This window comes from Mus caroli, chromosome 16 (genome assembly GCF_900094665.2).
Source record: "Mus caroli chromosome 16, CAROLI_EIJ_v1.1, whole genome shotgun sequence".
NCBI classification, from domain to species: Eukaryota; Metazoa; Chordata; class Mammalia; order Rodentia; family Muridae; genus Mus; species Mus caroli.
In genome coordinates this window covers 22,870,490-22,888,550 of record NC_034585.1, presented here as the reverse complement: position 1 = coordinate 22,888,550, position 18,061 = coordinate 22,870,490, and the positions used below count along the sequence as shown (strand labels likewise).

The 18,061-nt window shown below is 38.5% G+C and overlaps 1 protein-coding gene across 6 annotated transcripts in view; it reads right to left on the bottom strand.

Annotated features, from left to right (window-relative positions):
* Tp63 (tumor protein p63) overlaps nt 1–8,893 on the bottom strand; it is a 205,537-nt gene extending 196,644 nt beyond the window's left edge. For all 6 annotated transcript variants that reach the window (XM_021185009.1, XM_021185010.2, XM_021185013.2 and 3 more), the window contains exon 1: nt 8,305–8,893. In XM_021185009.1, coding sequence (XP_021040668.1) covers nt 8,305–8,366 — 62 coding nt within the window. In that variant the 5' untranslated portion in view covers nt 8,367–8,893. The remainder of the gene's footprint in view (nt 1–8,304) is intronic.
* Nucleotides 8,894–18,061: the final 9,168 nt, after the last annotated feature.

Sequence of the window (18,061 nt, the reverse complement as noted above, 5' to 3'; positions counted from 1 at the left end):
AAGTGGGGGGCGCTATGGGGGACTTTTGGGATAGCATTGGAAATGTAATTGAGGAAAATATGTAATAAAAATATTAAAAATTAAAAAAAAAACAAAAACAAAAACAAAACAAAACAAAAACCATTAGTTTAAGCAAAGGTCATAAAGGAGAAATGAGGGCAAATAGAAAAGGTTTTAGTCTATTCTTTTGAAGAGTTTACAGTAAAATATATGTGAATATATATAAGACCTAGGTGAGATCTCATCAACCAAATAGTAGGACCAGTAGTACACTCAACAACAGAGAAGCACAGCAGGTTTTCACTCTGATTGTGTGAGACTGACTGACCGTCAGTGTACATACCCACTGTACCCACTGACAACCAGTCATTCATTCATATCCCCAGGTAATGAGAAATCCCAACAGAACCCACAAAAGCCTCTCCAGGATACAAAAGAAAAGCACACACAACCAAAAAGATCCATCCATTTAGACTCTTCAGGGAAGATGTTAGTTCACTCTTCATTTTTACTAGCTGTCTTGTGATTGCTAACCATTTAGTTGGAAAAAAAGAAATCATATCAAATAATGCATTTTCATTCATTGTCTGAAGAAAAACAAGTTATAAAAAAAACATGCCTTAGCGGGGTATGGTGGCACACACCTTTAATCCCAGCACTTGGGAGGCAGAAGCAGGAGGATTTCTGAGTTTGAGGCCAGCCTGGTCTACAGAGTGAGTTCCAGGACAGCCAGGGCTATACAGAGAAACTCTGTCTCCAAAAAACCAAAAAAAGAAAAGAAAAGAAAAGAAAAGAAAAGAAAAGAAAAGAAAAGAAAAGAAAAGAAAAGAAAAGAAAAGAAAAGAAAGAACCATGCCTCTTATTGATTTCATATTAAGAGATGGGCACAATGTCCTAGAAAAACTGGGAGAAAGCAGGGTCTCCCTCTGAAAACTTATTTGTATCCATTAACTCATAATTAAGAAATAAATGCCACTATTCAATTTGGTCAGGAAAACATAAGAATCTGCGAACTAGGATAAGATGGGAAGAAAGAAAAGCCAAGGCTTGTTTTAAAATAAAAGATGTTACCTTTGCTATTTTAAAAGATGGCCCAAAACTTGACTATATCGATGATGCTCCAGGTTAATTAAAAGCAATCAACAAACTGGAGGTGTAGCATACTATGTAATATTAAAAGCTAATGTCTGTATCACACTGTTCCTTCATGATAAATTTGTATTGCTCTATCATTTATTGCACCTCACGCTATTAAGCATCTAATAAAAAGCTTATGTTAAAAAGCCTCCTCTGGGTAAATAGGTGGCTAATTAAATTATCACACTTGTTTCTCTTCCCTGTTTCTTGACTCAAAAGGCTTTCTCAGACTTACTATCTTTATGCCACTAATTTTGCCTTCAATTATAAGAGATGCTACGAGTTAATGGAATTTGAGAATGGGAGTTTGCTGTTGAACCAGCCAAATTACATTTGCTCATTTGCAACAAAAATAACAAAAGGTAAATGGAGATTGGAAAGTGGCAGGAAAATGTGAGTCCTCAGATTCTTCTTTCTCAGCCATAGTGGCTTCAATCTCATTTCCAGAAAGTCAAATTATAATTAGAAGGAGAGATAAGTGAGATTGGAGAAGGTAAATAACACCAATAAGCATTAGAATGAAGTCATAATTATTTTCTCCCATCTAAATTATTCCCCTAATTTTTATGGCTTAAGGTAAAAAAAATTTAATAACTGTCATTTCCAAAACCTTGACTAACCAATAAGCACATATCACTTGTGTCCGTTTCTCATCTTCTTTTGAATGGAACAAAGTGACTTTCAGAAGCCGGGGAAATGCGTAATTACCCAGGCAGGAGCTGGTGGCCTTTGATCATAATTACAGTGCTTTATCCATCCATCACTGTTGCTGGAGGACTAGTCCTTATGAACTCTTTAAAGGAGCTGGAAGCCCTGTCGGGACAAATTTGAGCTTCAAACCAGCTAATCAGAAACGTTGCTTTCTTGTCCTGCATCACAGATTGAAACTGCCGCTTTAATCTTACACTGCATTTTTTGCCTTTCAAATAAAGTGAGACCATGAAGTCTGGCTCTGGGGAGATTCATCCCAGGCTATATGGTTCTTTGAGGGAATTGGGTCTCAGGTTCTTCCCCTTAGGTAGTTCTGTGCAAACAAGAGAAGCATCTGAAGTACTTGATAAAAATGCCGATTTCGCATTCCTTTAATGCATGCTCAATTTCTCTATCTCAAATCTAAAATGAGTGAGGAGCCTCAGAGCACAGGAAGGGCTAGAGCTGTTTCTTCAAGTGTGACCTGATAACTATGCAAGTCAAATCATTTTGGCTTAGTAAACAATTTCAAGATTCCAGCCAAACCTAAGCATCACAGCCACCAAGCATGGGTGGTACATTTCTCTCCATTCTTGGGAAAATCAGAAGTAAACACATATATCCCCGTGTTTCCTGAATCTACATTTGGGCCTCAGAGTATTCGTAGTACTGTCAAAAAGTCAAGTCTGGCTTCACATAAAACAATTTGGGAAACATTAACAAACACTGTTAAGAAAAATCACTACTCCAATTTGGTCCTTCTTAAAGATGGCTGCTTCATATTCTGCCCTTTGACAGCCATTCAACTGCCCTTAAACACATGTGATTCTGTTGTTATTATTGTATTGTTTCCACACAGGTCATCCTACTTGAAGTACCCTGAAGTCTGGCAAGGCGTCTCATTGATCTTCTGCCTCCCTGACTCTGCAGCAAAAACACTGACACAAAGAGACTACATTAGTCAAGTAAGCCAAAGCAACACATGGTTTCATTATCTATGGTTTGAGGAAAATATCTGGAAGTTGGTAGATTCATTTCTTCTAGCTGTTGTAGCAAGTTACTCCAAACTTAGCAATGGAAAGCAACACAAATTTTATGTTATAGTTGGTGGGTCAGAAGCCTTACATATTGACTAGAATTCAAGGTCTTGGCAAGGCTCAGTTCCCACTGGCAAAAAATTTGTTTCCTTATTTTTCCAGCCTTCAGAAGCAGCCTGTCTATCTTTCCTTATGACTCTTTTTCCACGTTCAAAGCCATCGATTAGCTTATGTTATGTTGTCTTTTTCATATTATATCACATTGAGTCTTCTACCTTTGATGACTCTTATGATCACACTGTATGCACATAGGTAATCCAAATTAGTCTTTCTTTCAAAGTTGGCTAATTGGAATCCCTAATTAGTAGCTGTCTTATTCCCTTTGGACATATAATATAGTCTACTCATATATTCTAGAGATTAGGATATAGCTTCTTATAGAGGCCATCACCCTGCCACCTTCCAAGTGGATCAGATACACTGAGAAACCAGTCAACTGTAAGATTTTATATGAATCTAATACTATGATCTTGTTATTGGTAGATATGGTTTTGATCTGAAAGCTTTAAATTTGAACAAAATATTATTACATTTTCATCTTGTCTTTGCTAGTGTTTTGTTGGGGACAGGCAACTCAGCCCCTCTAAGGTCCGTGTACTTCATTCTAAAGTGTAAACATTCAGAGGGATGAGACAATGTTAAGACCTATAATGATCCTGATCCTTGTTCTTAATTTACACTTGATAAGGAGGAAAATGACATGTGAAGTATAATGTCCTTGATTGTTACTATACATTGAATTGTGTCCATGATGAGGACACACGCGTTTGTGGGACAGGAACAGTCTATCACTACACACAAGATAGCAGAAGTGAACCGTGCAGGAATGAGGTGCTTTTTAGAGTTGAACTGGCTTATGCTTAGTTTAGAGTCCTTGGGAGCTATAGATTGAAGGTCACAGTCTCAACTCCCAGAAGTTGTAATACAGACAGTTTAAGAAATTCATGACAGTCATATAATAAGATGATCTTAAAGGTGGAGCTATAAATCAGATCTTTCACACATGGTATATACACACTTTGCTGATAAATTTCCCTGTCCCCAGAACATTCAAATGTGCCAGAAAAAGCAACACAGGGAATTATAATAGCATGGTGGTAAGCAACTGTAGTACTTCTTCTTAACTGTACCTGATATTAGGTTTCAACTGAAGTGTGTCTATTTGTTCCTGTCCTAGGTCTCACTTTGTATAAGAACTGAATTTGGACAATATAAGCAAACTGCAACATGCTGAACTTCTTACAGACTGTCAGCAAGATAAAGCTAATCATTAGAGAAGCCCAAGTCTGATTTCCCCATCAAAAGATACAGACATATTTGTTATCCAACACTAGAAACTATATTATGTATTATTTATTTAGGCAGTCTTCCTAAGAACACACAAAGAGTTTTTCATCTTTGTTTTTAAATCTAACTGTAATTAGAAGTAATGGCTCTGTTGTGACTCCCTGGAATTAGCAGTGACTACAACTACTCATTACATGAAACACTCAAGAAAAGGCGACAGCCGTTGGCTTCAAAAATGTGAGCCTGTGGGAAGATCTTCTTACAAGGCCTGCATGCTTTAGTAGGAAGCTCAACAAGAAGTACATCAGAGAAAGTATAGCCTAGGTCCACTCTGATTTCTGACTCTCCTCCTGATGTTCTCATTGCTTGATATTAATACAAATGCCTGAGGGCAGAGGAAGTGTCAATGCCATCCGTGGAAGCCAGCTTGCCTGGTCACAGAGTAAGAAGGGTGCCCGTGCAAGAAGAGGCCAAATGGCGATGCCTGTGCGAGAAACACTTCTGCCTTTATATGAGTTTTCTCACACAAAGGAAGTGGTCTTCCTCTGTTCCTGCTCTGTCACCACCCTTCCACTTAGGATCTATTATAAAGCAGGGTTAATAAAGTTAACCTTTAAGCAGAAACAAACAAATAAACAAACAAACAAACAAAAGACTGATTTATATGAGAAACACTCTTCTGATGTTTTAGCCTCAGCCTTTGAATAGAGACTGAGAGAAGGAGTACAAATATTGTATAAATGGATCATATTGTAATGATGTCTACCTCTTTTTACTTCAATTATCACAATATTTCAAAATGTAGTCTTTATTTATTTATTTTAATTGTCACAGGCTTAAATTTTGAAAAGATATTTCAAAAGAAACGAATGTGTCACAGAGTGGAATCAAAGTGTATTTAACAAGCTAGATGCTAATTATTAGAAAAAGTAAACGTGAGGGACACAATTTATACCACAAACAGCAACTTCGAGTGTAGATATTGGCTTTTACATTTGTCTTGAGTCTTCATCTGAAAAATAGCAGACAGACTTACTGTGCGAAGGTTTGTTTATTAGGAAATTAATCCACTGACTTATTTGCTGATTGTGCACCATTTATTCTTGCTCTAGGATCTTTTTAAAAATTGGATGGAGAATGAAATGACAGACTTTGTCCTTTAATCCACCTTTTCTTGTTTTTTGTAATCACCAATATCTCCAAATGCAAATATAATAAGTCCCATGGATGAATGGATGCCTTTTTTTTTTTCAGAAGAGTTTTTGCAAAGACTGATGTAAATTAAAATTGATTCAGAACACAACCAAGTCCTTAATATGTTCTGATGTAAAGAAAAAAAAACCTGAGAAATTGTTAGTAGACTATAGTACTATAAAATGTATATTTAAACAGTTCTTTTTTGGTACTCATCAATTAGCCATAAAAGCATGCTGTGGGCTCTATTCTATACAAAAAAGAAATTCATGAATTACCATAGCATGGAGTTAAAAGTATCAGCCTACCCTATCCTTAATACAACAATAACATCCAAAGTCTTCTTTGAGCTTCTCTCAAAGGCAAGGTCAGCAAAGACAAGTGTAAGTATGTAGATGACTATGATTATGGAATGATTAAATTTGGTCTTTCTTAAAATAGATTTTGTAAACTGAGAACTACCAGCGTTGTCTGCTTAGAAAAAAAAATCAACTCACAGTATTCACCCATTGGACAGCAGAGAGAACAGTGCTGGGTTCCATGTGCTGATATATGGTTTTCTTTTTTTATTGAAGAAACATATTCATGCAGTGTATTTTGATTATGTTTCCCCCTTTTCCAATTCCTCTCTCCCCAGTAATATTTCACTTCCTTTTTGATTCACTAAGAAGTAATAGTAACCTGTGAGAAGCTAATCTATATAAAAGTTAAAATGCCTAAGGAGTCATTGAATATCAAATATGTAAATTTGATAATCAGATGTCAATAATGAACACAATGGATAGTTTTTCTTTTCAGACAGCATCTCTTTAACTGGCCCAGAATTTGCAATTCTCCTGCCTCAGCCTCTTGAGCACTGGGAATACAAGCATGAGCCACCACATTCTCATTCTCATGAACTTTTGAATGCATGCACCTTTCCAAAGGAGGGTTCGTATCTGCATTTCCTTCTTTCTGTGCTGTTTTATGGTTACATTTTTATTATAAGTGAGGAGACAGTTTAGGCTACAGAAAATATTTTTTTATCAATCTTCCAAGACCATGTTAAACCAGTCTCACAGCTCTGTACTTATTCTTGTGACTTCTCCCAAGTTGGGAAGGCTCCTGAAATAAAGGCACTCTAAAATTTAAAATCATTTAAATATATATATGTATATATATATAAATTTATACATATATATTTATAAATTTATAAATCATTCATATACATATATACATACATACATACATACACATGTGTGTGTGTGGTCCACCACCAGAAATGCCTGCAGAAGGATGTGTATAGGAGGGAAGGAGCTCACTAGTCCATAAGCTAGGAATCTGTAATGCTGCTGTGAATCCAATGCAGTCCTCAGGAGAGGGCCAGGAGGAGACATGGTAAGGGCTGCTGCTGAGTCACAGCTGGGTTCTTAGAAATGTTGATTCCGAAGCTGGTGAATGGAACGAGTGATTTTCGTGATTGCAGGAAGGTCTTTGAGATTTCAATACTTGGACTTTATTGTCTGTCATTCCTGTCCACAGCTCCAACTAAATTTCTTGTTTAGGTCATCTAAGAAGATAGATTCTGGGTCCATTTGTTTTGCCTAAGACGGACACTTGTAGAGAAAACAAGGGACGAACGAGTTAAGAGACCATTCACATTTCACACTTCAACCTGGGAGATATTAACAATCTGGCTGGGTCGCTCTCCTTTGAATTTGTAGTCTGTCTTCTCTTTCTGTATTCCCCATTTCATGTATCTTTCCTCGTCTGTTTTTCCCACCAGAAACCTCACAGGAAGAGGAAGAGTCAGGCCAACAAGAGAGTGAATTATACTGATGAAAATAAATAGCCTTTCACAATCCAAGGCAATGCTATGCTAACCTAGTCCTGCCCAGAGCCAGGGCTCAGATTCTAGTGTGAGCCTCCAGTAGGCACAGGTGGCAAGTGTCACTTTAACCCCTTTCTAACCATGCCGTTTTCATAAGTCTTACAAAGTACCAAATTCCAGATTCAAATCTCATGCCGTTAAATTAACAACATCACAGTACTTTGTATGGTGTGAATGTCTCCCATAACTTTACACGGGAAACGCTCTTCGGATTTCATTTACCAGTTTAAAAATAGCAAACTCTAATTTGAAACAGTCTCCTCCCCTGACAGAGGCATACTATTGTGAACTCTTGCTAAGATTCCTTCTCAGTGCAAGGTAAATATTTTTCTACAAACACAAGCAAAATTCAGTTTCATCACAGGTTTTAGAAGTCATATTTGTCAAAAGATGATGTTTGTTTAGAAACAAATCAAAGAGAAAATATTCTTTAGAGCTAAAATGACAAGCCACAATCTGCTTCACATAACAATGGCTATCTAGTTTTAAGACAAAAATCAAAATTCCCAATGTTTCTTTTGACTTGAAAATTGCCCAATAGATTATTATATCCCTGTCCAATGAAATTTCTTTTTCTTGGGTGGGTGGGGACTGAGCATGGCAAGTGGTACACTTTAATATTTTTTAACATTTTAAAATGGTGTGACAATTTTTAAGTAATATTTTAATTAATTCTCTGATAATCTCATCCCCCTCCTCCAACCTCCAACATCTCCCTGACCCTCCCACATCTTCTACCCCTGCTATATGCTCTCTCTCTCTCTCTCTCTCTCTCTCCTTATAGAGTACAGTAGTGTGACAAATTTTAAAAAATGGATGTCTTCAAACTTTGTCACTTAGTAACTCAAGAAATAATAAGATAACTGTAGAAAAGATATCTACAAACCACGTTAAGTCCATACAAAGTCCAAAGTAGTATTATTATGCTCGCTAAACAAGGAGGGCTTCTTTAGTACACAGCAGAAACACTCAGAATACACAGGCACACCAGTTCAGTTTTGACAGACGCCAGGTCAGATTTAAACTCACCGCTGGATGTAAGGGTCGGGGCAGTACTGTAGGGTGGCACACCGTGAAGTTTCAAAATTCATTTCCTTCAACTCTCTTTGATACCAACAGATGGGAAGCAATTCTATAAAATATACATATACACCTGAGGATATCTAGGTATGTAGCCAGGAGGCTGAAAGCAATAGGGTCAAATGCCATCAGACATAGAAGTTTAGACACTTCCCCCCTTTACACAGATTTGCAAAGAGGCGGGGCGTTTCTTCCTTTCAGCCAATGAGAGTCTTCAAGTGATCAGAGCATCATAAACCGTCGATTCTTACCAGTTGGGCATCCTCTGTAAAGCTGTTCTTCCTCTCTGCCACAGTTTTAGAGCCCTTGACGTAGAGTGGCCACACTTGTTGGCAATTTGTAGGCATCTCTGAACTTCTGATCTTGCTCGTGATTGGGTGCTGGTATGAATGGCATCAGAGTTTAATCACAGAAGCCAGGACTTGTCACTGAGCTAATAAATGTCCTCCTTGTTCCAACTGAATAACATCTCCTTGTATCTGTATTCTGACTTGATTTGAGAGCTCCTGTCAGTGCTGCTGTGGCTAGAATGTTTTGCAGAGACGCTTAGGAGACTTTTTTTTTTTTTTCCGGCTTCTCTCTGCCCTACCCCCACCCCCTTCTGCCTCCCTTTCAGCCAACCGCCTGTTGTGGTCACAATCTCAAATAGCAAAGACAGGGAAATTCCTTGATTATATTTAACCTAGAACTCACTCTTCATTTCAATGAGAGAAAGAGAGAGAGAGAGAGAGAGAGAGAGAGAGAGAGAGAGAGAGAGAGAGAGAATATCTCCTGTTTATGTATTTAGAAATAGTTTCTGTCCCAAATAATAGAAAATAGCCTGCAATGATTTTTTTAACCATACAGATATAAGTAATAGGATTTTTAAGTGATATAAAAATAGGAGTTAATACTTTCTTTTACAATGTTTCCTAATTGTTTTATTGTTTTCATATTTATTTAAAATTATTTCAGATGGCCTGTCAATGGGGAAAAATAAAGTTTATTTCAAACTCTTATCATTCTATCTCATTCTATTATGCCTCACTTTTAACTGCTTTTAGTTTCCTACCTACTTTACTATAAAATCTGACATTCTTTATATTGTAAAGAATTATATATTATCAGGCAAAGTCTCCATGATAATGAATTTGCTTCCTTTCTGAATGTAGGCTGTAAACCAATCCTGGTTCTGTGGATTTAGAAATTGAATGAAATATGATTCAGAAGCTAAATTAGAATAGAGTCCAAGAGGGAACTAGAGCTGTGTGCCCAAGTGTCACTGACATGGTACGTACATATCTCCATTCATGCCGCAGCCATAGACACCTGCAAACTAGTGACATCAGAAAATGTCAAAGTTGTGAGACAAGCTGAAGAGAAATCTGACATTTTCCTGTAAGAAATTCTGGTTCAAAATGTGTTCATAAAGATGTTTTATTTGTTGTTCCAGCCAGGGAGAAGCTATTTAAAACTTGACATTCTCTTCCTTAACTCAGACTGAGCGTGTCTAACATCTGTGAATTGTGAAACTCACACACATGCCGGCCTGAGCTTGAGCCAAATCTGACAGCTTGCTCTAAAAAAATGTTAAACTTGAGCAAAGATCATTTCACTAATTAATTATAGATTTGCTCATTGGAATCAAGTGTTTGGCTTTCTTCCTCTGAGCAAATACAGATGACCTGATTACAAAGTTCTTAAATTGAGAATAATCAATTTCTTATGGCCATGGACTTGGGGGAGTTTCATCACACAGGGCCTGTCTACTCTTAGTTGTGAGATGAATCTCTGAAGGCATAGAAAGAATGATCTCCTAGCCAAAGGCAGCTTAAGCTGTCCCCCAAAACACAAGAATGGGGTATAGAGTTAGTGCCAAAGCACATGTTTCATGTGGAAAAGGCCCTGCGTTCAGTCCTCAATCGTGAAAAATTAAGAAAGACTAGGACTAGGATCTCTAGTGGAGAGTGTCCTAAATTTTAATAAACCCGCGAGTCACTTGAAATTCTTGTCCGTGCAAAATCTGGTTGGTTATTTCCAGGGTGGGGTTTGAGATTACATTTCTAACCCTGGGATGACTCTGCCAGGATGGCTGGCCCAAGTACCAGATCTGAAGTGGTAAGATCTGAGCTCACCTTTCGCCTTGTATTTATAATTAAGTGCTTGCTGAAAAGAAGAAAGAACTTGTCAAAGTATTTTATATCATGGTTCAACGTCATGGACTTCCACACAATCAGTCTTCAAGTACTCTTCATACATATTTTCACTTACAAGTTTTAGAATTTAATTTAAAGGGCTTAAGTTTAAAATAATTTAGAGCATATGCCATTATATCAGCAGTTGTTATAGAAAATAATATATATATATATTACAGAAGGCAGATTATTAGGTGGCAATGGATTAATTATGAATGTTATTGGTTCCCACTACTTAGTTAATAAACAGAGTTAACTTGACTTAAAGGAGAAAATCAAACTCCTCGGGATGACAAACACATTAGAGCATGTGAGCATCCATGACCTGGGAAAATGAGTGGCAACGACTCTACCTGCTTCATAGCTGCATCCTACCGCTCTGAGCCACTCAAGTTACTTCTCAAGTGTGTACATTATTCTTTTGAGATACTAGTTGGACATTTTTCTGAGCGTTTTAAGTCTCTTGGTCAGAAAGTATTGTAGAATCACTAACATGGACATGCGGGAGAAGGTAATGACCTTTCCAACCTACAAGTCTGAAAGATGCTTGTGAACATACTTGCTTTGTAGGAAGCAGGAAATAAGACTTCAGAGAAACGATAATGGTTAGTATGTAGAGCTCTTGGCATAATGTCCCAGGAAGAAATATGCCTTCTTTCTCCACTTTGAGCAGTCAACATGCTTAGCCTGACTCAAGTATTCAGCACAGAAATTCTCCCTGAAATCGGGGACATGTATCACACAACTGCTATTATTTATGCACTTTTTGGTCTAGACTGCAAACTTTTATCATCATTTTCCTGCTTTGGATAGGGAAAGAATTCTACCATTCGAGAAGAGAACAGGAAGTGTAGGGTGATGTAAAACAGATGTTACTATGAACAGTTCATGACCTGTGTGTTCCCTCAGCCATTACAGTTTGTGACTGTGGTCACTATTTATCAGAGAAGCTGAGTTCAGGGCAACTGGACCTTAGGCCCCATCTTGTTTAGCTCAATATGGCTTATACCACTCCCGATTATACAAACCAAAATGGAACCTTCTAGAATATAAGGTAGTAAATGTACCAAATATTGCGCACTAAAAAGGCACAGTTGAATTTAACATTCTTCAGCACCGAACTCATTTTGACCACAGTTTCTATTCATCGAGGATGAAACTGAAGTTTGCCTTGGAAGAGGGTCGTACTATCAGTAGACATCAATTCTGGCTCTACTTTTATTCTACCTAGATGTCAGACTGTAATAATTATAAGAAGTATGGGGCACAAGGTGCTGACATCTAGGTAGGGTGAAGGGAGAACCAGAATTCATGTACTGGTAGTGAGGGAGTGATAATTTCCTGAAGAAGCATATACATTGCAGACTTAGCTATGGTCTCTTGATCTGACCTTGAGCTTCTTGCAGGCCCTGCAATCCATCACATGGAAACATTTATAGCTAAACTAATGAACAGAGTCTATTCAGAAGAGAAAAAAAGGGGTTCAGGGGTTTGTCCCAATGAATGGGGGAGTTTTGATTCAGGAGCATGTAAGGAAACACAGAAGCCAGTTAGGCAGGGAAAAGGTTGGCAGGTTCCCTAACAGACAAACCTGATACCCTCGAAGTCACACCCAGTGTCCAAAAGCAATGTGGGTGGGCTTCTCTTCCAGACATACCCGAACAGCTGTGTGGGGGACGCTCTTCACTCCCACCAGTCCTTTGCTCAAAGTCCACGTGAGTGGGAGATAAATAAGGAAACACAGGAAGTCCTTATTTGGTACTGCCCAGATTTGTTTTTCCGGAAGCATCTGTTAGATCCAAAACAAGATGTAGCTTTCCTCTATACATTTCTCTGTGTTTCCTAAAGGAAGCAGTCTCTTACATAATCACGCTTCAACCATAGAAACCACAAAATGCACATCCACAAAATATCTACTCTGCGTCCATTTCAAGTTGCCTGTTTTGCCAATTATGCCTGTAGAGTGACAGAAAATCCTGATTCACACATTTCCCTGTTTAGTCATTTTCTCATTGGGAACAGGTTCTTCAGCTGCTTTGAGACGCGGTTATTTGGAAAGATGGCAGGCCAGTTTCTTAGTTTAATTTTTGGTGGATATTTCCTCCTGAGTAGATTCAGTTACTTGATTTGGGCAGAAACGGTATGAAAACGGGGCTCAATACATCACACTCATCGTGAATTGTGTGGCTTTTAAAATCCCTCCAGTGAATTTTCTCCAAATTTAAAGCTCTGAGAAGCAGATCATTTTAAAAATTTCACAGTAACTTCCAAGATGTCAGGAAGTTCCTCTATAGGTTGTTTATAATGTCATATACTTCTATGCAGTATATACTTGTGAAATATTTGAATTCTCATCGTTTTACATTGTTGTCCCTTTCTACTTTGTTTCCACATCATCCTCTCTCTCCTCCCTTGTGGTCCTGAAAAAGGCCAGGGGATGGGTTTTGAAGACTCACACTATGGCAATTTGAAGAGGGTGAATTTTAGATTAGGGTCAAAAAGACCCATACAAGCAGTTTTCAGTTTTGCTTGTGATATTTAAAGTACTGCAGTTCCTCCTGGTGTAATGAATGAGTGCTGAACAAGGTCCCCCTGTGTGGTGTCACTGTAGGCTCAGGCTGATGTTCACTTTAGGAATTGGTGGGGAAATATCGATGGGCTACTTAATCAGGAGTACAAAATAGTACAGGAAAATCAGTGGCTTCAATATTTACTTAAAACTCAAATTGTTTTCTATCACCATATATACGTATAAATATTTACACATATATATACACAATACATATAATGTATATTCAGTATATATAATATATGTATGTATAATATAAATGAACAATTATGCATATGCTATATATGATATAGTTGTTTTGAGAAGAACATGTAGACTAGAGATTATCTTAATTTTGGGTGACATAGGCACACAAACCCTGTGAGGAGCCACAAACATTAGGGTTGTCTGCTGAATTTCCAGTTGACACAATAGCAGAAAAGCCTATGAAAGCTTCTTTTCAACTTCAGGAGTCCAAGATTCTATGGCTATTAATTTCTGAATAGTCTATTTAGATGTTTGACCCATGTGTATATCTAGCTATTTAACATCACTGCCTTAGAAAATGGAACTTATAAAATACTTAGAGATTGCAAAAATACATTTACAGTGCTACCAGAATCTGGGGAGGAGGGGTGGGTTGGAAGTGGTTGTTTAACATGTATTGGGTTTCAGTTTTGCAAGATGAAAATCTTGTGATTGGTTATATGATACTGTATCTATATTTAGCTTGACTGAACTGTACATGGAAAAACAATTAAGGCAGTAAACAGTCTATATAATTTTGTATGTTATATTTGAAAAATTAAAAATATGCATAGGTAAGTGCTTAAATCAATAGTCCACATAAGCAGCATAGGTAAGAAACATAAAAGAAAATCAGAGAGTAGTTCTTCTGAAATATTCAACATGAATGTCTGTATGTGTCTTGAATTTGTGATCTACTAAGTGGGTTTTTACAAGATTTTGTATCAAAGTAATATATTAGGCTTTTGCTATGTATAACATGTGCTAGGTTAGGCAAAACCTGACTGCAGGATATGGGGATGTCTCAGTCAGGTTCGCTTAGCAGTTATGAAGTCCTGAGTTTGGTCTTCAGAACCCAGTATTGAGCATGAATGTAGACATTTGTAACCCCAATACTAAAGATCTGGAGACAAGATGATCTGTAGGACTCATTGGCAGACAGCCTAGTTTACTGGGTGAGCTCCAGGCCAGAGATTCACTCTAAAAAGGGGTGGGGTGGGGTGGGGAGTGGACAGCACCTGAGAAGTGCCACCTGAGCCTTCACACACATGTGTGCACAGGTATACACACACATACAAGTGCACATACACAGAATCTGCTGAAAAGACTTTGAAAGTAATCATTCCTACCCTAAGGAGCTGAACTTCTAGTTTCTGAATCTAATCTAGTTTCTAGTGCTTATCAGTTTGCTCACTGTATATCACTAACCATGGATGATGTCATGATATGACATGAATTTCAGTGGGGTTCTTATGTGCCTCCCTCAGATTGGGTGCTCATTTATTTAACAGCCAGTTCATACCACCAGGATAAATATTTCTTGAGGGTCTCCTCTATGTGTGCATCAGTGTGTTGGGAGCTGCTAAGAGCAGCCAGATCACTAAGAGCCAACCCTTGTCTCTAAGTGCTTCCCAGAGCACTGGAGAATGACTTTCTTTTCCTTTATATAGCTTAAGCTTTGAAGTCAAAGGAATGGAACGTATTATCTTTATACATTGGTGTCCTCCATGGCCCATTTATATATAGGTAAACTATCCACATATTGTAGTGCTCCTGTCTTTGTCACTGCATTTGTGTTATATCTCCCTTGCAATGTATTTTCTAATAAATGTTCATGAAGGAAAAAGAAAAACTGAAAAGGGCCAGACAGAAATGGCTCAGTGAAGTGATTAAGATCCCTTGGGTGCTCTTCTGGAAGATTCAGTTCTACCATCCATATGATAGCTCACAATTGTCTGTAGCTCCAGTTCTAAGAGATCCAGTACCCACATACACACATACATATAGGCAAAATAGGAATGCACATGAATTAAAAATCAATAAGTCATTAAAAGTGAGTGAATAAGGAGGACTAGCTGTGGCACAGCCCTCTGAGTGAATGATGGCCAATTTGCCTGCTGGGATTTTGGTCTGGGGCAAATGGTGCCTGATTAGTACTTATGAGGTAAGAAGGTGTTTGCTAGCATCCATGAAGCTCAGCTGTTGGTAGGAAGAGAATGCAGATTTGTTAATTGTCTTTGTGAAACCAAGAGACCACTGGAGCAGGTCCTCACTCCAGATAGACATTCATTTGTACCTGTTGCTTCAGTATCGTTCTTGGGTGGAATCATAAAGGCTAGTATTTCTGCCCAGGAGAAAGATAGGTATGAGCTAAGATTTGAGTATTACAAAGCCTGTGGCAATATTATGTCTCTAGTATATGGAGTCCTGAAAAACAGTATGTATCTATAGAGATAACTGTCAAAAAAGGACAAGTCTTGAACAGAACACCAACAACTGAGGTTCGAAGATAAAAAAATTGATAAAAAGGACCTCTTGAAACTGGAAAACTTCTGGAAGGCAAAGGACATAGTCAGTAGGACCAAACATCAACGTACAGATTGGAAAAAGATCTTCACTAGCCTTGCATCTGATAGAAGGCTAGTATCCAAAATATATAAAGAACTCAAGAAGTTAGACTCCAGCAAAGCAAAGGACCCAATTATAAAATGAGATACAGAGATAAACAGAATTCTCAACAGAGGAATCTCAAACATGCTTAGTCATCAGGGAAATGTAAATCAAAACAACCCAGAGATTACACCTTACACCAATCAGAATGGCTAAAATATAAAATAAAACTCGAGTGACAACACATGCTGGCGAGGATGCAGAGAAAGAACACTTCTCCTTTGCTGGTGGGATTGCTAACTGCTATGATCACTCTGAAAATCAATCTGGTGGTTCCTCACAAAACTGGAAATAGTTCTACATGAAGACCTTTGCCATACCGCTCCTGGACATATACTCAAAATATAGTTCACCTACCACAAGGATGTGTGCTCCACTATGTTCATAGGAGCCTTATTTATAATAGCTGGAAACTGGAAGCAACCCTGATGGCCCTCAACTGAAAAATGGATACAGTAAAGGTGGTTCATTTACATGATGGAATACTATTTAGCTATTAAAAATGAGGACATACTGATTTCTGTAGGCAAATGGGTGGAATTAGAAAGTGTCATCCTGAGTGACATAACCCAGACCCAAAAGGGCATGCATGGTATGTACTCACTGATAAGTGGATATTAGCCAAAAAAAACAGAATACCCAGGATACAACCCACAAACCATAAAAAGTTAAACAAGAAAAAAAGCTCATATAAGGATGTTTCAATCCCACTTAAAAGGGGGGAAATAATCAAGGGAAGGATGTGAGTGCGAGAGGAGAGGGGCAGGAGAAAGGGGGGCAGGATCAGATATGGGGCAGACAGGTAAGAAGGCCAGAGGTCCAGAATGAATGGAAAAATGAAGCTGCCAGGGCTTAGGATTTGGAGGTCAGGGGAACCTCTAGAAACTCCTAGAGACCTGGGATGTGAGAGGCTCCCAGAGCTCAATGACTTTAATCGCAATGCCCAACAGTGCAGAGATGGAACCTGAATAGCTCCCTCCAGCAGTTAGACAGGACCCCCAGTAGAGGAATCGGGACACCGACTTACCTTCAAATTTTTTGACCTAGAATTACTTCTGTGTAAAAGAAGTGCAAGGACAAAAATGGAGCAAAGACTGAAGGAATGGCCCACCAGTGACCAGGCCACTTGGGACCTATCCCACAGGTGGGCACCAACCCCTGACACTGTTACTGACGCTATGTTGTGCTTACAGACAGGAGCCTAGCATGGCTATCCTCTGAGAAGCTTCACCAGCAGCAGACTGAGACAGATATACATACTTACAGCCAGCCATTGAACTAAGATTGGGACCCCCCATGGAAGAGTTAGGGGAAGGATTGAAGGAGCTGAAGGGGATGTCAACCCCATAGGAAGACTAACAATGTCAATTAAACTGGACTCTGGGGAGCTTCCAGAGACTAATACAGGAACAAAAGAGCATATAGGGGCTGGTCTTAGAGCCACCTCCCCTCCACATATATAGCAGACTGGCCCCAGTGGGAGAGAATTTACCTAATCCTATAGAGACTTGATGGCCTAGAGAAGACAGATGGGGGTAGGGAAGGGCAGCCTCTCAGAAGCAAAGGGGAGGAGGATGGGATAAGAAGGTTGGGAGTATTTGCAGCCCCCTAGGAGGAACAACAATATGAACTAACTAGTAACCCCAGAGCTCACTGGGACTAAACCACCAATCAAAGAAAACACAAGGAGAGACTCATGGCTCTAGCTGCATATGTAGCTGAGGATGGCCTAGTCCATCATCAATGGGAGGAGAAGTCCTTGGTCCTATGAAGGTTCTATGCCCCAGTATAGGGGAATGCCTGGGACAGGAAGCAGGAGTGGGTGGGTTAAGGAGCAGGGGGAGGGGAGAGAGGATAGGGGATTTTCGGAGGGGAAACTAGGAAAGGAATAGCATTTCAAATGTAAATAAAGAAAATATCTAATAAAAAGTTTTTAAAAAGTTAAAAAAAAAATGAAGGTTGGCAGTAGGGACTGGGGTGCAGAGAAACATTTGGAATGTAAGTAAATAAAATAAATAAATAAAAATAAACAAAGGACAAGAAACATTTCTAAATTCCTATTTTTGAAAATTACTTGTATTCAAAGTTTAAAGGAATTTAGAGATAAGTATCATAAGGAGACAAAAAATCTCCAGAAAGCAGAATAATTTTAAAATGATAAAACTTTCTATGGTAGTTTACATTTTCTAGGACACCCTCTAGGATGTTGGCTTATTTCAGCCTTGTGATGTTTTATCGAAGTTGAAGCAGAGACAAGTGGGAACATTAAAACAATCCTCCATCCTGA